The 22559-nt window shown below is 40.1% G+C and overlaps 1 protein-coding gene across 1 annotated transcript in view; it reads left to right on the top strand.

Moving 5' to 3' along the window:
* Positions 1-22559, top strand: part of ANO4 (anoctamin 4) — a 394735-nt gene that overhangs the window by 273096 nt on the left and 99080 nt on the right. The window contains exon 11 of the mRNA XM_057316522.1: positions 17840-17946. Coding sequence (XP_057172505.1) covers positions 17840-17946 — 107 coding nt within the window. The remainder of the gene's footprint in view (positions 1-17839; positions 17947-22559) is intronic.

The following is a 22559-nucleotide window of genomic DNA, read 5'->3' as shown; positions in this document are numbered from 1 at the left end:
CAAGTGTGCTGTGGTCCTGCAGGTTAGAAGTCTGCCATGGGTCCCACCAGACTAAAATTAAGGTGTGGCAGGGCTGCATTCTTCTGTAGAGGCTCTGGGGGAAAACCTGTTTCTTTGCCCTCTCCAGTTTCTGGAGGCTGCTGCATTCTTGCCTCTGGGCCCCTCCCTTCCTCTGCAAAGCCAGCAACGGCCAGCAACGGCCGCTGAGTTCTTCTCACATCACATCATTTCACTCTGACCCTGCTCTGTCATCCCACCTCCTTCCTCTTCCATTTTTAAGAACCCTGTGATTACACTGGGCCTGCCTGAATGGTCCAGGATAATCTCCCTACCTTAAAGTCAGCTGACAAGTAACCTTAGTTCTATCTGAAATATTAATTCTTTTTTGCCATATAAAATAGTCATACCTAGAGATTAGGATGTTGACATTATTCCGCCTAGCACGACTATATAAACTGGCCAATATGCAAAGCCCTGAGGGTCCAGAACAAAAGATAGGTAAGTTTGGGTAGAAGGAAAAGAAAAGGAAGAGAGGGTTGTGGCAATAGGATTTAGGGACAGTCAGTGAAATGGCTTGTGTAAAATATTTAGTCCAGTACCTGGCCCATAGAAAACACTCAATAATTAATAGATATGGTGATGATGATGATGAAAACACTCAATAATTAATAGATATGGTGGTGATGATGATGATGATGGAGAAGAAGAAAGAAAAGAAGGACCACAAGTACAATGAGAATTCTTGGGAGAATCTCTGAAAAGTTGCAGTCAACGTATAAAGGGCAAGTTTGAGGTGACAAAGACTATTTTTTGCAAAGTTAAATATCTGACCTTAACTGGAATAGCATTCCTTTCAAGCTAAATGTTTTCCCTGTTGTGGATATGTTATGGAGCGAATGTTCATGCCCCACCCCCCAGATTCATATGTTGACACCTAATCCCCACTGTGATAGTATTAGGAAGTGAGACCTCTAAGAGGTGATGAGGTAATGACGGTGGAGCCCTCATGAAAGGGATTAGTGCCTTAAAGAAGAGACCAGAGAGCTAGCTTACTGTCCACATGGGAGAATACAACCAGAAGTTTACAACCAGTAGAGGACCCTCACCAGACCTTGACCATACTAGCACCCTGATTTCAGATTTCCAGTCTCCTGAAGATAAATTTCAGTTGTTGAAAAGCCACGTCCCAGTCTATGGTAATTTTTTATAGCAGCCCCAACTGACTAAAGGCAGGATACACCACCATTTCACATTTATCAGTAATATAGGTACATTTGTTTTATCTTTTTTTTTTGAGGGTTTTATTTTTTTATTTCTTAATAATTTTTTATTGTTATGCTAGTCACCGTACAGTATATCCTTAGTTTTTGATGTAGTGTTCCATGATTCATTATTTGCATATAACACCCAGTGCACCACGCAATATTTGTTTTCTAACTCCTGTCAACATGGATGGCTGAAGCTACAGATTCTTCCAGCATGTGCCTTTTTTTATATTTTCTGTTTAGAGTTTTTCTGGTGTTTTCATCGATCTGAAATCTTTAGAGAGTCCTTTAGGCAAAGAGATACTGATATTGATTTAGATAGGATTAATGTTCTTTTAGTGCTCCCATGACTTAGAGGTCTCACAACACATGTTTTAGTGCAATCACTTATTTGGCATTAGGGTCCTCAATATGCAGGTGGTTTTTATTGATCCAGAAACCTACCTTTCTCCCGGAGAGTTTTAGACTTGAGTTGAAAATGAGACAAGCCACACAGCCTGAGATTTATGTTTCTTTTTTTTTTCATAATAATATTTTTTATTATGTTAGTTACCATACATTACAGCCCTAGTTTTTGATGTAAAGTTCCATGATTCATTACTTGCATATAACACCCAGTGCACCATGCAATACGTGCCCTCCTTAATACCCATCACCAGCCCATCCCATTCCCCCCACCAAAGCCCTCAGTTTGTTTTCCAGAGTCCATAGTCTCTCATGGTTCATTCCCCCTTCTGTTTACCCCCCCTTTCTTCTTCCCTTTCTTCTCCTACCGATCTTCCTACTTCTTATGTTAATAAATGAGTGAAACCATATGATAATTGTCTTTCTCTGCTTGACTTATTTCACTTAGCATTATCTCCTCCAGTCCTGTCCATGTTGCAGCAAATGTTGAGAAATCGTTCTTTTTGATGGCTGAGTAATATTCCATTGTATATATGGACCACATCTTCTTAATCCAGTCATCTGTTGAAGGGCATCTCGGCTCCTTCCACGATTTAGCTATTGTGGACACTGCTGCTATGAACATTGGGGTGCATATGGCCCTTCTCTTCACTACATCTGTATCCTTGGGGTAAATACCCAGTGGTGCAATTGCTGAAATCAGAATAATTGGTGGTTTTTTGATTTTGGTTTTGTTTTATTGGTTTGTTTTTTGGTGTCAAGTTATATCAGTTCTTTATATATTTTAGAATATTAACCCCTTATTGGATATATCATTTGCAAATATCTTCTCCCATTGAGTGGGTTGTCTTTTCATTTTGTTGATGGTTTCTTTGCTGTGCAAAAGCTTTTTCAGTGTAGTCCCGATAATTTATTTGTGCACTTCTTTCTCTTGTCCAAGGAGAGAGATCTAGCAAAATGTTGCTAAGGGTGATATCCAAGAGATTACTGCCTGTGTTCTCTTCTAGGAATTTTATAGTTTTAGGTCTCACATTTAGGTCTTTAGTCCATTTGTGTATGGTTGAAGAAAGTAGTCTAGTTTCATTCTTTTGTATGTAGCTGTCCAGTTTTCCCTGTATCAGTTATTGAAAAGACTTTCTTTTCCCCGCTATATATTCTTGCCTCCTTCATTGTAGGTTAATTGACCATCTAAGCATGGGTTTACTTCTGAATTCTCATTCTGTTCCATGGATCTGTGTGTCTGTTTCTGTGCCAGTACCGTACTGTTTGATTACTATATCTTTGTAGTGTATCTTGAAATCTGGGATTATGATACCTCTAGCTTCGTTCTTCTTCCTCAAGATTGCTTTGGATATTCAGGGTCTTTTGTGGTTCCATACAAATTTTTAGTATTAATTTGTTCTAGTTCTATGAAAAATGCTGTTGGTATTTTGATAGGAATTGCATCAGTTCTATAGATTGTTTCGGGTAGTATGAACATTTTAATAATATTAATTCTTCCAGTCCATCAGTATGGAATATCTTTCTATTTGGTGGTGTCATGTTCAATTTCTTTTATCAATTCATTCAACAACTGCTTTTAATGTATTGTGTGTCAAGTATTATGCTGTAGTAGAGAATGTTATTTTGTGTTCATATATATATTTATATATGTGAACATATTTTTAATTTAAATTTTTAACTTGAGCATATTAAATTTGATGAGAAAGATACTGTTTTACTCACAAAATGGTAGAAAGTCAATTTAAAGCATTTATAGGAAAAGGAAAGTTTTGCCAAATTTACATATAATAAAATAATCAAGGGTTAACAAAAGGGAAGCAAAAGGACTAGGGCTGCATTTGTGGATGGGTTGTATGCTGAATAATCACATTGTGCATTACATCATCTGGAACAATGGTCAGGAGAAACAAGGGAGATCAGTGGGGGAGCTCTGTGCTGCCTGTTCTTTATTCATTGTCTTATTTGACACTTGCAATAATCCTGCAACTTAATTTGATTATCCTTACTTTACAGAAGGTAGAACCCAGGCTCGGAAAAGTTAAGTACTTTACCCAGGGCTACACAGTAACAAGCAGACTTTGGGGTTAGAACCTAAATCTGTCTGATTTCGAACCCATGCTCTTTCCAAGATACCACAGTCAACATTCATCAAGCACTCATCAGGCTACTCATGAGACTAGTAGTGTTGTTATATCCACTTAGAAATGGAGAAGTGGAACAGAGAGGGTTAGTCAGTTGTCTGAGTTACCGAGCTGGCAGAAGCAGGAAATCCTCCTGAACAATCAGATTCCACAAGCTCACTGTTACCTACTCTGCTAGCATACTCAAACCCAGGCTCTCATATTTATCTTCATTAGGATTTGGGGAAGAAAGACAATAGATTTATCTCTTTTAAACCTGCACTCTTGAATCTAAAGGCAGGGCAGGCCTGCTTATAACAATTGTAAGGCTTGGGGCAAGAGTACAAACGAAGCTTATAGACCATATGTCTAAATAATTAAAAGTAATAAATCATGTTAACAAGTACAACAGTTTCTTTTACTACCTTGACAAATACACCTGCATAAAGACCTGTGAAAGTCTAAGTTCTCAGGATTCTTAGAAATCCGTTCCATTGGTGGGGTGTGGGGAAAATTGCCCCCCCCCCTCATGGCCTGCCCTCTTCTCTTCCTATCCCCAGCTCTGTCCCACACTGAGGGACCTCAGGCTCACGTATTTGGACACCCAAGCCCCATGCCCAGGTGCCATCCATGTCCTCTGCAAACATCTTAGCTACTTGGTAAGCATAGAACTGTCTTTAGGAGGTAGGTCTGAGAAGCCCACAAAGACCAGAAATGGCCTTGGTGATTTGGGGGCAGCCTGCAGGTGGGCACATCCTCTTGGCCTGGCCAATACCTCACCCTGTGGGAAGCAGTACATGTCGGGAGGCTGATTTATGAGCCCTCTAAAATCCAGAGCCTGGGCCTGGACAAGGGGCCTCTTACATCTGAGAATGGCACTGGGTGTGGGGGACAGAAGCTAAACCCATGGCCTTTGTGAATAGTACTTTATTCAAATGACTGCTAATTTACAACCATGTTTTAGAAATGTCTTTATCCCTGGAAATAAATTTGATTTTTCTCATTTCCCGCTTCTCTCACCCCCAGTACAACACCCATACCATCAGTTTTTGTTTTCCGCTCCTGATTAATGATATCACCACTGCATGTTGACCACCTTTGACACTGCCCTCTTCCTCATCGTCCACCATCACCACTCAGTCCTTTTGGTCTTAGCTCCTCCTTTCTGACCTCACTGCCAGTGTCTTAGTGAAAGTGGCCACCAACTCTTGCATGAACAATTATAAGTGTGCTCAACTCCTTCATCTTTTCCCCACTCCCATATCCACCACACCCATGTTGCTGGGGCACATGCAAGGCTCCTACCACTCGCCCACATAGCACCTTTGTACAATTAGGACACCCTTCCTCTAAGAATTCACAGCCCACAGATTGACAAGCAGAATATCTTGGATTTCTACCCATCCTTATCCCTTAGCCAGGCACCCTTCCTCATCCCTTAGCAGTGAATACAATGCACTGCCACAGGTGGTAGCATTGCTTCCTTGCTTGACAGCTTTCAAAGATTCCCTAATCCCTTTGGGATCAAGTCCAAACTCCTTAGGGCATGGCACACAAAACTGCTTTCCTCCCCTCCTCCCAGACTCCTGGGCTGGATGTGCGGAAAGTTCTTACCACACGGCCCTGGAGGCTATCTAACTATCCCGGGACTCCTGTTACATGTTCGTAAGGTGTGCTCTTCCTGCTCACTCTCTGTTGAAAGCCTGTTCTTCCCTCAGGAACTAGTTCAGATGTTGTCATCTTTGCGAAACCCCTTGTGTCTCATGCAGATGGCATTAGACTTCTGGGCCCATTAGCCTTTGTAAATACTGTGATTACAGCAGTGATTACATTGTACCACGATTATTTGTTTCCATATCTCTGTGTTGTACAAAGCACAGTTCAGCCAAAAGTAATTAGAAGGGATTTCCAGTTTTTACTCGAGTTTCTCAAAGGACACAAAAAAAGCCAAGTGCATGGTCTCAGCAACCACTTGTTATCATCCTTCTTTCTTCCTTCACACCTTCCCTTACGACCACTGACAAAGACGTCTCTCCTCCACTGAAGTCTCCACAGCCTTTCGCTCCTCTCCTCCCCACAAGCCTCACCCTTCTGTCCCATCACTTTGTTATGTGGACTGGCATAGCTTCTCCACAAGGAAGGAAAAAAATCCATCTTCTTCGGGATGGAGTAAATTAAGCCATAAATTGCAGGATGTTCTTTGTTGGGTTAGAGATGGGCCAGTCAGATTACGCTAGGTTCTACTGCACTAACATCCCTCCACTCCCAGTGTCTTACTCAGAGCGGCCAAGCATGGAAATGGGATGTGAAATTGTCCTTCTCCCCAGGAGGAGGGACTGCAAGTCCATGGTAATGGGTAGGGATATATAATCTTCACAAAGAAAAGCAGCAAGTTGGGAATAAAAAGCAATCTACCCAGGAATACCTTATGTTAGTATCATTTTGTCCTGTCACATTTATACAGCACATTAGTCGGGGAGCTCTCCTAGGGTTCAGGTGATGTCTTGCACTGTTTTGCTTTGTTTTGAACACCCTCCATGTTTTTAGGAAAGAACGTTTCCATAAAAGTTAGCAAAGACAGGCAGAAGAGAGACAAACTCTGTAGGGTAGAAATCAGACTTGGAATTGAAATATTTCGAAATTCAAATTCAGAAACCATCGTGATACCACAGTGATATTCCTGTCAGATTAACAAGCAGGATAAGTAGACGGTTGTTTACGTTGTATACGATTTCAAAGGAGAGAAGGTGTTTTCCCCAAAGGATGTTTCTCTTTCTAGCTCCCTGGACCTCTCAGGCTCCACTCAGGAAAACTGATACCCAGGAGCTGTTTCAGCAGAGAGGTTAATGTGGGGAATCACTTAAATAGGTATCAGAGAACTAAAATGTCATACAGGGAGCACTGAGTCCACACAGATACTAACTGCAGGAGGTGTGGGAAGAAGCCAGTGCCCCTAGGGCTAGGGGGTCTGAAGGAAGAAGTTGGGTTGATCAGAACCTGCGAGCTCAGGGAAGGTTGCCCGCGGGAGCTGACCCCACACCTCTGAGGAGGAAATGTTACCCTTCTGGTGCCAGTACCTCTGGGTTGTGCGGGAGTCCGGTGAGTCGAGTTTGGGGTGGTTTTTTTTTGTAAGATGGGAACTGGAACCAACTGCCACTTTGAGGTTGAAGAATCACTGTGGGAGCAACGTTGTCAGGACACTCGGCTAACAAGTAAGACCAGATCCCTTCACCTGCATTTGTTCCCCTTCCAGTCTCCCTGTAGTGCCTCCCACTGGCAGAACAGATCAGAGAGCCAGTCACAAGTGGAGCTGTAGTTGGCAGAGTCCCTGCTCCAGTGTTACAGAAGAGGGAGCTAAGAGAGAACTTGGTGACGGTACAGCCCCTAGTACCTGGAGTTTTACAATGTGAACTTTAATCCTTTGGCTAAAGTCATCTGCATTTAAAATAAATGCCCCTGGGAAAGATGAAAGTTTTATTGTTATTCTTCATTTACAACCTATTATGAGTAAGCTTATCAGCTCTTTTCTAGAGATTTAAAAATAAAGAAGAGGAGGGGCGCCTGGGTGGCTCAGTTAACAGTCTGCCTTTGGCTCAGGTCATGATTTCAGGGTCCTGGGATCAAGCCCCACATTAGGCTCCCTGCTCAGTGGGGAGCCTGCTTCTCCCTCTCCCCCCGACCCCCACTCATGCTTGCTTACTCTCTCTCTCTCTCTCTGTCTCAAATAAATAAATCTTAAAAAAAAAAAAAAAAGCTAAGAGGGAGTGCTTTGGCTCTAGCAGGGATAGATCAAGGATCTCACTAAGCTGGAAGAGGGGGTGGAATGTTAAAAAAGAAAAAAGACCAGGGAATTATGGAGAATAAATTTTTACCAACTTTCAAGTTTTGTGGATGCTTGGCAAGGTTTCTAGGTCTTTGCTGACCACAGCAAGATAGATGAACTGCAAGAAAGTAGATAGATCTGTCCCTTTGGTCAGCACTCAGTCCTACTCAGAGCCAGTAAGGGAATATAAAAATAAGACCCATGACCAAGACCAGACTAAGACAACAGCCACAGATGTGTCACTGAATGATCAATTTATGCAGTGATAATTGCCTTAGTAAATCAGGCAAAACCTTACTATTGACTCAATTACAGTAGCACCCTAATTAGTAGAGAGCTGAGGCCTGGGTTATTCTAAATTGGATTTTTCTGCTCTGAGGATTAATTAGGAAATCACTAGGTTTCCAAACTTGTTTTTATAGATTTTTTAAAAAATGATTTCCTCTTCATTCTGGCTCACTTTTGAATGGGAAGGAACAGTGATCTCTAATAAATGTAACTACTGCAATACTTTCGTGTTTTCATCCTGAATATCCATTTTGGCTCAGGCAGCATCAGGCACAGGCTCTGTGACAGGCACTGTGTAGGGCTGGACAAGGATGAATGAATCACAGCGTCTGTCCTTAACGCTTAGTGGTTGAGCTCACACAGGCTCTGGAGTCTGTGAGACCTGGGCCCCGAATGCCAGCGCTGCAACTCACAAGCTGTATGATTCTGAGCTTCAATTTCTTTATCTGGAAATTGGGATTCATAATAATACCCACGTAATGTGAAAATTAGCACAATATATAAACGCCTGTGGTAAATGTTCAATGAATTTGTCTACTAATAATACATGTACCTTACAAATGAATAGATAATTTTGCCATATGTGCGTTCTATATATGTTGATTTTCTCTGTCCATTGCTAAAGATGGAGGTTATTTAGGACCGGTCTGGATTGCTAGCAGTCCCAAGATAACACTTTTTTCTCTCGTCCTCTTTTCTCCTCTTTCCTACAACCTTCCTTTTCCTTTTCTTGCCTGCAATCTTCTGGGTTTATAAGAAGTAATTCCATCTAGCCTTGAGGCAGCTTCTTCCTCCAGAACTGGAGAAAATTAATTTCTTTTGTTTAAGCCACCTAACGTTACTGTGGTACTTTGTCATAGAATCTATAGCAAACTAGTACACATAGTTATTGTGTTTCATTCTTTATGATCATTTGGTCATAAAAACTTTTCCCTCGGAATTTTGAAGGTCTTCCTCCTCTGATTCCAAAACTCAGTATCGCTGCTTGGGACTTCAAAGACGTTCCAATTCCTAATTCTCTCAATTGTAACCTGTTTTCTCCCCTGTGTGAGTTTGTATGGTTTTCTCTTTGTCCCCAGTGTTCCGAAATATCACAGAAACATATCTTGAGGTGGCTCTCAGTTCATCTGTTTTATTGAATCAGCAGTGGACCCTTTTAACTTGAATACTCTTTTTCAGTTCAGGAAAATATTCTTGAGTAATTTTTGAATCTTGCATATGATTTATCCCTTCTTCTTTCTTTATGGAATTCCTAGCTGATCCTCTCATGTCTGTCTTTTCTCTCCTTTTTATTAATCTGTAAAGTTTTGCTCTAGGAGATTTTTCTCAGCTTACTTTCTGGAAGATTTCAACTTATTTTCAAATGCTTCTATTAAGTTTTCAAATTGTGCTATCATTTTGTTTTAATTTACAAGGGCCATTTGATTTTCATAATGTTCTGGCTTTTTAAAAATCGTATTTTGAGCTTTTTTCACAATTACAACATCTTAACTTTCTGAGCATAATGATATTTTTAATGTTTCATCACTCCACATGGCCTAATATCCTCTAACATGTTTCTTTCTATTTTTTACTGTCTTTATAATTCTCTTTCATTAATGAATTTCTTCAGATACCCAGTAATCTTTGGCTGACTGTCCACATTAAAGAATAGGAAATACGAAAACTTGAGTATAATTTCAGAGTAAATGGGTGGGGCTGTCAACTGGTAGTTTTGTTGTAGGGAGATGGCTGGGCGGCGGGGGGGCGGGGAGGGTTCATTTTGGAGTCTCCAATCTCTCCCTCTTCAGATCTTTCATCTTAAGCTGGTCAGATTCCCCAGAGAAGTCTCTGCCAGTGTCCTCCCTGGAAAGTCAAAACCTGGCTGCCAATGTTCTGGAGCCTAAGCTGATGAAGACAGTTGGGAATTTCGGCTTCCAGGATGCGAACATTCACTTGGTCCTCCAGTTTTCACTATGGCTCCCTTACCCCTAACCATGTCTGACGTCTTACAGTTCAGGGGCTGCATTATTACCCTATGCAGAAACAAAAACCAAAACCAAAAACCCTCACAAAACACAACTCCTCCAGGCTTCTGTTAAAGTACAGGTGAAGATCTCAGGATCTAACTTCTTCCTAAACAGCTTTCAACCAGTGCTTATTTTAGCAACCCCTTCACCTGGCTTCTAGAGGCCACTGGTGCCCCAGTTCTAAAATTTTATGAGATGTTGTAGTTTAAATATGATTGTTCTTGGTCTTGCCCAGAGATGGTTTAGAAATCTGCTAAGTCTGTTACTACCTGTCAGTCTGCTTCTCACATTCCAACATTTTGTTGCTGTTGCTTTCTGCTGTCTTTGTTCCTTAAGGGTTTATACCTGTATGTAAATGTGCACACAGCCCCATTAAGCTCCCTGCTCAGTTAGGAGTCTGCTTCTCACTCTCCCTCTGCCTGTCCCCCTGCTTGTGCTCTCCCTCTCTCTCAAATAAATAAATAAAATCTTAAGAAAAGTAAACACACACATTACTGTTATTTTCATGGGGGTATTGAGAGCCAAATTAAATGCAGGGGTTTAATTTCCCATCTTTACCTGGAAGTCTCAAGAGTAAGTATTTCTTAGTTTGTATTTAACGTTCACATAGTAAAGATGATGTCATAAAGTGCAATTAGAAATGACCAATAGAATAAGAAAATGTCTCACATTGCTTTATATTTCAGCACCTTATCACCTTAATGCTATGAAGAGGCTTAAAAGTCTTTACCGAACAGTCAGAACTCTGAATATTATGTATATTATATATTTGGCCTGATAGTTATCTCATCCTTTTACCAAAAACAATTATACTTAAGAAGTTAGTTATTGCACTGCGGTGCCTAAAGCCCAAAAAAAAAAAACCTCTCAAAATAGGCCTTGTCACATAAAAAATTAATTGGTTGCTTTGTTCCTCCTTAGATTTTCATTAATTTGAGGACATAATTTAAGTGACAGTTAACTGTACCACCTTTGCTTCTCCTTGTTAAAAAATAAATCACTATTTAAAAGTCTAGTTAAGAAAGTTTTCTGAAATATTTTTCAAAGCGTTAGCTTTCACTTTTCTTTTTGCATTGTGAAATAATACAACTTTAGCCATCAGAAAAGACTGGCGTTTTGGTCACCTATTACTACATAACAGTCTATCACAAAATTTAATTTAAAACACATTTTATTTGCTCATGATTCTTTTATTTCAGCAGTTGTGCTGGGTTAAGCTGGCCAGTTCTTCCACTGGTTCCATGTAGAGTCAGTATGTGGTTGCAATCATTCTACAGGGGAAGGTGGGTAGACAGTGAACATGTAGATACATCTCCTCCCACCCCCTAGAAAGTAAAACATAAGAAAAATACAATAAAACAAGGTAATGGAAGACAGAGAGACTTGAGGGACAGGAGAGTAACTATCCTAGCTAAGGTATTAAAGGTGACATTTAAGTTGAGACCCAACTTGTTGGGTTGGAAAGAAATGTTGGAAAGAAACAAGTTGTGCAAAAATCTGGGAGTTGCATGAACAACAGCCCTGGATGGTGTCACGCTGGGTTTTTTCAAGGGCAGAGGAAAGGCAATGTTGCTGGTTTATAATGAGCAAGAGGAAGAGGAGAAGAGGTGAGCACATTGGTATAGGCAGGACCAGACCATGTGCCTGGAGCATGTAGACCATGGGAAGGAGTTTTGGTTTTATTCCAAATTCCAAATCTAGGGGAAGTTGGTGAGGAGTTTTAAGCAGAAGAGGGATGAGATTTTATTTGTTTTTAAAGATCCTTGCTATGTAGAGAAAGAACTGATGGGAGAAAGTGAAATTGGAGGAGTTAGGAGATTATTATAATGCTCTTGGAAACAACTTCAAAGCAAAGAGGGTGATAAAAGATCAGATTCAGGATAACATTTCGGAAGAGGAACTCAGAGAATGTGATTGGATATTGAACATGAGAGAAAGAGAGGATAGAGGATGCATCTCAAGTTTGTGACTTGAGAAATTGGGTTTTTACCATATAATGGTATAGATCTAGAGTTCTGTTTGGGACATGTTGGGTTTGAGTTGTCTCTTTGACTTGTGTGGAGTCCAGTCATCTACCAGCTATGTTTGATGGTCTATCTCAATACTTTATAGTCTCACTTTGTGATTAACCCCTTCCTTGGGCAACTAAGACATTACGACCCACATTTTTCTGACAAGTAACTGGGTCCCAAAGAAGCTCATTGACTTCCTTGTACACAGGTCTATAGGGCATTTTCATCCCTTACTCACTCTCCTGGTCCAGTTTTTGTAGTCAAAGGGAGAGGCAGGATAAGGATCCCATTACTGAGGCTTTGCCTATATACTCAAATTTTCATTCATGTTTGAGGCAACTGGCTATCTCCTAGCCACATGTGGCTATTTATATTTTAATTTTAATCAGTTAAAATTAAGTAAAAGTAAAAATTTACTTTCTCATTTGTGCTATCCACAGTTTAAGTGTTCAGTAGCTACATGTGACTAGTGGCTACAATATTGGGCAGCATAGATAAAGAACATTTTCATTATCTCAGAAATTCCTTTTCAGCAACAGTGGACTCTAGCTAATTTGTACTAAATTAATTGTGAAGAAAGTGTAGTCATATCTTAATAGCTATTGCCTAAGAGGAAAGTTAAAAAAAATGAGTTGGTATTTGCTTTAAAATAACACATTTAATGGTAAGCTGTTTTTTTTTTTTTTTGCTGTTTCTTTTTTAATGTCAAAAAGGAACATACAAAGTCAAAACATGATACAAAATTGAGTAAATAATATTATGACATGTAATATATACTTCAGATTATTTTAAAATACACAGAAAAATAAAGATGGTAATGATCATTACATTAAAGTGGTAGTGGGAGGGTGCCTGGGTGGCTCAGTGGGTTGTCTGCCTACAGCTCAGGTCATAATCCCTGGGTCCTGGGATCAAGTCCCAAATTGGGCTTCTTGCTCAGTGGGGACCTGTTTCTCCCTCTCCCTCTGGCCCTCCCCATTGCCCGCATCCCTGACTCATGCTTTCATTCTCTCTCTCATGAATAAATAAAATCTTATACAAATAAAATCTTAAATAAATAAATAAAGTGGTGGCATTATAAGTGATTATTTTTCTCTTCTCAAATTTCCAAATTATATATGGATGGCCTATTACTCCTTAATATTTCAGTATGTATATCTGAAAAACAATGACACTCTCATACATAACAATAACACAACCCTCAAAACAAGGAACTTAATACTGATAGCCACCATAATGGTAAGCTGGTTTTATACCCAGCTCTAATGAACACCTTTCCCCAAATCACACCCCTTGAATGTTCGTGTTTCTCATTTTATCTGGTAAGAATAGAGGAGCCTCTATTCTCTATATAAAGAAACTAGGTTCTTTCCACCTTTGCATTACCCTCACTCAAAATACATACTGCATAACACCCACATTCCTTTGTACCCACTGCTCACCTCCACATGTAACACTCTCAGTGAACAGTTCTTTGCACAGAACAAGCCAAACATTTACAGAATGTTTACAACCAGCATATCACAGTACTTTACAACACTGCTGTGGACGATTGGCTTCAGAACAGAGTGCTAATAACCACAGCCTCAGGGAGTCTGTAGCTAAAACATAATTTCATTGAATATTCTCTTCCGGTTTTTGCCCTTCCTAGCATGGAGGAGATTGGGAGGCTCATCAAGTGAAAACTGAGGGCTGCTCACCTCCAGAGAAAGCAGGAGAGTAGAGACCCTAGAGGGGAATCTGTAGGAATTTAAGGCTCAGGTTTGCCTGTTACTTGATGACAGATCAGCAAGGCCTTCCTCATAGGGCAAGATGAAATCATCCAGAAAGTCCCTTTCACACATACATGCATACAGGCAGGCATGTGCTCTCAGCAGTTCCTTTTACAAATGAATGGGAAAATTTGGAACCGACAGATGGGTTTTGAATCCTTCCTCAGTTATGTGACTTTGGGCATATTACATAACTGCTCCAAAGGGTAGGATAAGTAGATATCTGTGCAGAGCCTCGATCGCATAATTATTCCTCTGCCAATTCAGTTTATTCCTCTCCTTATCCTTCAGGGTGAAGGAGAGAACAAAACTAGAACAGAAATTGCATTTTCCCTTTAAAAATTTCTTTTAAAAAATATTTCATGTTTTTTTATAGGTAGTACTTACATATGATAAAAATTTCCAAAGTATGCCAGTGAAGTTTCCTTCCTTTCCAGCCACCTAGTTCTCCCCAGAGGCAGCTAGTATTTCTGGTTGTCTGTGTGTCCTTTCCATAGTCATCCTGTGCATGTGCAAGCAAATAAATACATCATTACATTTATATCTACTTCCTTATATGTGTGTGTTTTTCTCTTTGATGCAAATAGCTGTGAGGCACCTGGGTGGCTCAGTTGGTGAAGCATCTGCCTTTGCCTCAGGTCATGATCCCAGGGTCCTGGGATCGAGCCCCATGTCTGACTCCCTGTTCAGTGGGGAGTCTGCCTCTCCCTCTGCCCCTTCCTTGCTTGTGCACTCTCTCAAGTAAATAAATAAAATCTAAAAAACAAAACAAAACAAAACCCAAATAGCTATGTGACTATTTTGAACTTTTTTTCTTTTGTTTGAAGACAGTTGTTTTGGCTAAATGGCTAAGAAAAGCTTGAGAGCAATGATATCAAGAATCATCACTGTGCCTTCTCTTAGCCCTTCAGTTTGAAAGAGTGACAGAGAAAATGAGATTGTTCGACACCCTGTAAGAAAATCCTTTGGCAGTGTGGAGAGAATGATTCAGGTGGTAGTTGGAAAGGTGAAATAGGTAGAAATATTTCCAGAAGAAGTAGATGCCAAGGTATAAGGAGATGGTATTTAGTCACATAGCCCCCAATGTTAGCAGGTGTCCTCCAGATGGTCAGTTCATTTGAGCCCATCGTAAGGGCTAGTCATGTGCCAAGCCCTGTACTAGCTCAGGGAATACAGAGATGAGCATGGCTGGTCCCTGCCCTCAAGAAGCTCATCCAGAGAAGTCAGGTATATAAGCAGACAGTTTCTATATGATGTCATAGAAGCAACAGCAATGATGACAGCTAACTCTGAGAGCTTATTAAACACTAGACAGTGGGGTTCTGCAAGGCTTGCCATCTCTCCTGATTCTACCAAAATGCTATGAGAGTAATTACAGTGTTATCCCCATTTCACAGATGAGGAAACCAAAACCCAGGGAAGTTGAGGGACAGTCTCAGTACCACATAGTAAGTGACAGAACTAGGGTTTAGTCTGTGGACTGTCTCATTTCAAAGTCTTAGGGGAAGGAGGGGTAATGTTAGAACTTAAGGCTCATTTTCCTCCTGCATTAAATGATTTCCTCCTTCCCTCTCTTATTGTAGCACCACATTACTTTTCAGGGGGCGGACACGGGGTTAAGGTAGACCCTTAAAGGGAGATGTGCCCTGTGCCCAGGCTCAAAGAATAAGTGGAAGCAAGGAAAACATTCCAGGCAGAGCAACTCTTGGGCTGATCTGAAGGAGAGTCAGCCTCCAGGAGTCAGGAAGTTTCTGGCACAGGGAGACAGGTGAGTGGAGTGGGTGAGAGGGTGGCCTCTGGAGCCAGACTGCCCGAGTTGAAATCCTGGCTCTCCCCTTTAGTTGAGTGACTTTGGGAACATCACTCACCTTCTCTGATTCTTCACCTGCACGATGGAGCTAGAAAATACTATGTCCTGGGTTATTGCAAGGATTGAATGAGTTAATGTATCTGGAGCGCTTAGAATAGTGCCTGGCACGTGCCCTATATATTTGTTCCCACTATAGAATCTCCAGGCTCCAGGTACAACCTAGATATAAGGAAGAGGAAAACAAAATTTTGAACCTCATCTGCAGTGCTTATTATAGAGAACTATTACATGAGCTCACACAATGTAATGTGGTGCTATAAAAGGAGAAGAAAGCAGAAAACCACTTAATAGAGGAGGGACATGGGCTTTTAGGCCAGAATTGTCCTGTCAAGCATGGTCATTCTTATCAGCTTTCAGCCATCATCTGGTATTGTGAGTCAAAAATGGGCTTTTTTATTTGTTTCTTTATGGCATCTTTATTTGGTATTAAAATGGAATGGTCTATCTTAAATAAGGTGAAAAGGCAGAGGAGGATAAAATAAAAGGAACTGCATTCAGCGTAACTTTGGTTTTCCTCTCCTCCACTTTGATGCGATAATATGTTTTCAGAAAACCCTGAAGAAAATACCAGCTAAGCTCTGCAGCTTCCTCATTCACCCACATAGCATTTATCTCTCATCCACCAAGTCAAATTACTTTTTCTGAGAACAGTATTCTATAACAGAATCCTAGGGAAGTGAAAGTGAGAGGAAAATACTTCTCCAGGGAATTGCTCATGTGATTTACATTTTATTTTCAAATTCTCTGGCCTTTGTCCCCTTTGTATACTATCCCAAACTCAAATTCCCAGCTGTTCCCAAACCAGACCCCATGCCTGGACTATCTTCCCTAGCTCAGTTTTCTCTCTTCCTCCTGACATTTGAACAACTCTTGGGAATCCATCTTCTTGAAAAAAACATTTAATAGCAATTTCCCCAACATAAATCCCAATGGCCCTCACTTACTGCTATTCAAAAACATATACCTGTGTTTGTACCAGCCACTCACTAGATGCTGGGGCTACAGAAATTAGTATGATTCAGCCTTTTGTCCTGAATGAGTTCACGGTCTTCTGTGGGACAGAGACATGAAAGGGAGGTTGATCCTGCCCGTCTCTGCCATATGATCAAGTTCATTTCCTTTATGGTTTGTCTTTCCCGCTAGACTGTAAGGCTCTCAAGAACAAAGATTTTATCTGTTTTGTTTACTGCTGTATAATCAGTACCCTAGACAAAGCCCTCAATAAACATTTGCTGAATGAATGAATGAATGAATGAATGAATGAAAAAACAAGTGACAATACAGAATAATTGATAAATCGATGTGCTTACAAGATAAGAAGTAGCACAGAGGAGGGAATACTGAATTCTTTGCAGGAAAGGAGTGGAGTTGGAGGGGTGAGGAGAGGTGACTTCTGAGCTGGGTTTTGAAGGCAGTGGCTGCCACCATTGGTATGCCTCGCACGGCATCCCCACTCTTAGGAGGTACCTCATTAAAGTTTGCTGAAGTTAATAAACTTCACAATTTATGAAGCAATTATACTTACAGTATGTCTAATACTGTACCATTTAACACATTCCTGGGAAGGGAAGACATGGCCACTTCATGCTGGTTATTGTGGTCCTGAAAGCTCTGTCACCTGGAAAACCTCTCAGTTCTCCGTGGGGTAGGAGTGTCCCCTGGAAAACCCAGTGTCTTGGTGTGTGTGGATATGAGCCCTGTGAGAAGCTTTAGAGGCTGGGTCGTCCACTGGCTGAGAAAGAAAGCAATTTTAAGTGTATGTTTTAGGAGAGGAGTCCCATCCAGCAAGGAACATGGGAAAGGAACAGACAGAGGCCCTGAGCCAGACCGGAGCTTATTCCCTAATTCCTATATCCACCACCCAAACCAGTTTCACGTCTTAAAATGTCTGAAAAACCAGATGGTTATGACATGGAAGGGGAGGGGCTGGGGAGACGAAAGGAGATAAAAACACAATACATTTTTAGTTGGATTTATCTAATGACCTTACTGAGGGGAAAAAATTATTTTATTTTAAGGTTTACTTAATTGCATTTAGCCCCAGCTCCTTCCCGGCATACTTAGGTTAATGCTCAGGAGACTAAGAACCAAAGCTACTGAGGGGTGTGAGCCTCTTGCCTCTGGTGTGATCCCTGGGCTCTCTCATGCTGTTCCAGACCTACCCGCTCTGTGACTGACGGAAGACCCCTCTGTATGAGTCACACCACATTACGTCACAGATTAGGCTCCTCACCTCCAGTTAACCTTCAGCTTGTGTTTTCAATGTGTGCAGCTTCATCATACACAACAAAGACACTTTCTTCAACAATGCCACAAGAAGTAGAATCGTACATCATATTTTACAAAGAATAAAGTATGAAGAAGGAAAAAACAAAATTGGTAAGTAGTATATTAGTATAACAAGCTACATCGGATTTGGGGGATTACAGACTTTTTTCTTTGGTTTTATAAAGCTTATATCAATTCTAGAACCACTCATCATTTATAAAATCTCTACTTCTTTGATGGATAACTCACAAGTGTAAAAATCTTAATATCATCCTTAGATCTCTTTAAAATAGCATGTTACCTCATTTACCTAAGATCATGGAGAATTTCTCTCAATTCAGCAAATATTTATGGCGTGCTCATTACGTGCCGGCACTGGGCTGGATGTTGGGGAGATGAGCATGGTTCTCTCCTGGGGCGTATGTTCAAGCATTTGAATGACGACAATAAACAAATGAATAGATACAGTGAGTAACGTGAAAAGATTGAAATGGTGAGGGGCGCCTGGGTGGCGCAGTCTGCTTCGGCTCAGGGCGTGATCCCAGCGTTATGGGATCGAGCCCCACATCAGGCTCCTCCGCTGGAAGCCTGCTTCTTCCTCTCCCACTCCCCATGCTTGTGTTCCCTGTCTGGCTGTCTGTCTCTCTGTCAAATAAATAAATAAAATCTTAAAAAAAAATTGAAATGGTGAGTTCAAGCTGAGATGGAGTGGTCAGGGGAAGCTTCATTGAGAAGCTGGGGTTTGAACTAGACCTGATGAAAAGAAGGGGCTGATATAGGAACATGGTGGTCTCAGGGGAAGAGGGGAGGTTGTTCTAGGCAAGTGCCGAGATGAGCTGTCACATAAGGAAATTCTCCAAATAATCACCTTCCCCATTAAACAGCTTCCATAATTCATATATATGGATTTTTTAACTTTATTTTTTAATTCCAGTGTAATTAATATACAGTGTTATATTAGCTGCAGTTGTACAATATAGGGATTCAATGGTTCTGTACTCAGTGCTCATCCTGATAAGTGTACCTTGATCCCCTTCACCTGTTTCACCCACCCACCCACTCCCACCTTTGGTAACCACCAGTTTGTTCTCTTTAGTTAAGAGTCTGTCTTTTGGTTTATCTCTTTTTTTCTTTGTTTTGTTTCTTATATTCTACATGGGAATGAAATCATATGCTATTTTTCTTGCTCTGACTGACTCACTTCACTTAGCACTCCATCTTCTAGATCCATCCATGTTGTTGCAAATGGCAAGATTCCATTCTTTTTTATGGCTGAGTAATATTCCATTGTGTGTGTGTGGGGGGGGTATGTATATATACCATATCTTTATCCATTCCTCTATTGACGGACACTCATAATTTATATTTCGGGCATTTTATGAGAACCATTCCATATTACCAAATTTTCTCCATTATTAAACAGATTATCATATATCAAGAGGACTCAGGTGGCTTTGTCCTTATCTCTGTCCAGACAAGATTTTTATTGATAGTTTGAACAATGACCTAGTCAGGAGACGAAAATCACACATAATTTTTACAGGGAAAGTTTAATATAAAATATATTATTAAATATTAATATAAAAACATGAGAGAGGATTGGAGTAATCAGGGATTGGTTAGTAAAGGTTAAGGAGAACTCTAGAGAATAAAGAAATAGGAGATATTAGAGGCAGCTACCACTTCTAGAAAGACTCTCCCCACAAAGCTGAGACGTAGATTCTGTTGGAAGTGGTGTAGCTGTGGTTCAGTAGGTGGCAGAACAGTTTTCTGGGGGCATGGTGGGGGACTGCCTAGAGGGGTTCCAGGGAAGCCGTTCATTGAGAGGTGTTGCATCAACAGCGTTGCTCTGTGAAGCTGTTCAAGGAGATACCTGCCCTTGGGGAGGTGCCATGTGCTACGGGCCACCATGCCCTGTAGGAAGTTGGTGCCATAGAAGCCATGTGTTGCAGAAGCCTGCTGAGGGAAGCATACTGGTATCAGGGAGACAAATTTCTTCCTCCTCCAGGGTGTTTCCAGTGCCTAATACTGACAAAGCTTAACATTGTACAGTCTGTTAAGGAGAAATATTTACAAGGTCTAGCTCCATTTTTGCAAAGTAGGCAATGAAAGTATAGTTGGAGCTAAGGGGCAAATGTATTGATAACTGGTACTTGGCCTAAACAGCCTGTCCATCAAGCTTTCAGGTGGAGTGGACTCTGGAAGAATGCATTAAATATGTTTGTCATTGGAGTCAGGAGCATAAAAGATCTCAGTGATCTGGAAATCTCAGCCAAATCCAACAAGATGACATTTAATTGTTTGTAAATGTGAAGTCCTATACTCGAATTCAGCAAAACAACTACCCTGGTACAGTGTGGGAGAAATGTTGCTTAAGAACATCATGAGAGGAACAGACTTGAGAGACTTAGCTGAACGCAAGCTCAGTGTGAGTCACTCTGTGAAGCCGCCAAAACTACTTTGATCCCAAGCTGCATAAATTAAAATATAATAGAAAATGATAACTATCTAGTCCAAATCTGGATACACCTGAAATAATGTTGAGTGAGAGTCTATGTAGGTGGATACGGTAAAATCAAACCTGATTTAGATATTCCTTAACATCAGCGGGGTTGTGAATTAGGATATCTTCATATTCTCTGCATCAATCACCCATCTTTGAGACATGTCCTCTCCATGACGTCCTCCATGACCATTCCACCTTGAAGGAATTCTTCCCTCTTCCCATGAATTCCTATGGCACTTTCTTTGAGAGATGATTTGATAATTATGTACAATTCTGATTATCTTGAATTCTTTATTTTCAATGACATTAGGAAAATTCTACCACCTAAAGAGAACCATTGTAATATTTTGGTGTATTAAATAATTTAAATATTACATTAATTACTTTTTTCATATTTATGCATTTATCCATAATTTTAACAGACTTAGGGTATACTACACTAACTTTTATCATACCTTTTTCAGTTAACATTGTATCATGAAAATGCTAAAAAAAAAAAAAACAAGTGAAAGTAAAATGATTATGGCAATAGCTATTCTGAATTATTTTATAAAATGCAAATTTATAAAAAACAGTGCCTTCACTAATATTGATGCTATGATTTGCAGCACACCTCACAGTTTATTATAAAACACTAGGGTGTTGAGAATCTGCAGCTAAAACTGCTAGTTGGACAATAAGCTCCTTAATTGTAAATAAGTTGCCCTATTTGTCTTTCTGTCATCATTGCCTAACATAATTCTGGCTTATAGTAGGAGTGCTTGTTGAAATGAATTGAAAATATTTTAAACATGATTAATATCTAACCATCAGCATCCTTGCACGGTCGAAAATTGTGTACAATGTGGCCATTCAGCAATTATTGTGCTTAACTTTTGCATCTCAAAATGTGAGCTGTTTTTAGAAATGGTCAAGATGGAGGCAAAAAGAGACAGTGATTTGTAAATATTCTTTTTTTTTTTTTTAAAGATTTTATTTATTTATTTGACAGAGATAGAGACAGCCAGCGAGAGAGGGAACACAAGCAGGGGGAGCGGGAGAGGAAGAAGCAGGCTCATAGCTGAAGAGCCTGATGTGGGACTCGATCCCATAACGCCGGGATCACGCCCTGAGCTGAAGGCAGACGCTTAACCGCTGTGCCACCCAGGCGCCCCTGATTTGTAAATATTCTAAAGGAATGCAGGGAGTGTTGTTACTAGTAAGAAATGATGTTTATAAAAGTTTCTCTCATTTGATGAAAGAAAGAGAATTCTATCCAAGAACTCCAGTGCCTTTTATTTTTTAAGTTTTTATTTAAATTCCAGTGAGTTAACATACACTGTTAGTTTCAGGGTACAATATGGTGATTCAACATACACTGTTAGTTTCAGGTGTACAGTATGGTGATTCAGCACTTCCATACAACATCTGGTGCTCATCACAAGTGCACTGCTTAATCCCCATCACCAATTTAACCCATCCTCCCCCCTACCTCCCCTCTGGTAACCATCAGTTTGTTCTCTAGAGTTAAGAATCTGTTTCTTGGTTTACCTCCCCTCTCTTTTTTTTCCCCCTCTTCCCATTTGTTTTGTTTCTTAAATTCTACATATGAGTGAAATCATGTGGTATTTGTTTTTGACTATTTCACTTACCATAATATTCTGTAGCTCAATCTATGTCATTGCAAATGGCAAGAGTTCATTCTTTTTTATGGCTGAGTAATATTCCATTGTGTGTGTGGCTATTTATATTTATATTTATATTTATATGATATGTATCTTTATCCGTTCATCAGTTCAGTGCTTTGAAAATTGGTAATGATGACCTGGAGAAGTATCTGATTAGAAATGACCAATCACAGAGTAAATTATTAACCTAGGGTCAGGCATTATTCTGAAAAATATGGAGTAAAACCACAAATGCTTGGTTGACCTGATGATTCATTGTCATGTTTGGTTTCATAAATGAAAGAAATAACATATTAGAAGAAAATTTAATTTATTGATAGAATGGTATTTATCTAATGTTATTTTCTACCTGAAGCTCTTTCTGAAAGTAGCATCTTCCATGAACCAACATTGATTAGCTGATTTGTAAACATGATTTGTAAGGACATTTTGCTGGAGTGTAAACTACCACTATGTAAGTTTTCCAGATTCACTCTGAATTTATTACAACTGTGAAAATCAAACTATTGAAATCCACTCTCAAAATAGAGCAATTAATAGATCAACATAGA

This window comes from Ursus arctos, unplaced genomic scaffold (genome assembly GCF_023065955.2).
Source record: "Ursus arctos isolate Adak ecotype North America unplaced genomic scaffold, UrsArc2.0 scaffold_21, whole genome shotgun sequence".
NCBI lineage: Eukaryota > Metazoa > Chordata > Mammalia > Carnivora > Ursidae > Ursus > Ursus arctos.
The sequence above is the reverse complement of the archived record's forward strand: the minus strand, read 5'-3'. Positions and strand labels throughout refer to the sequence as shown.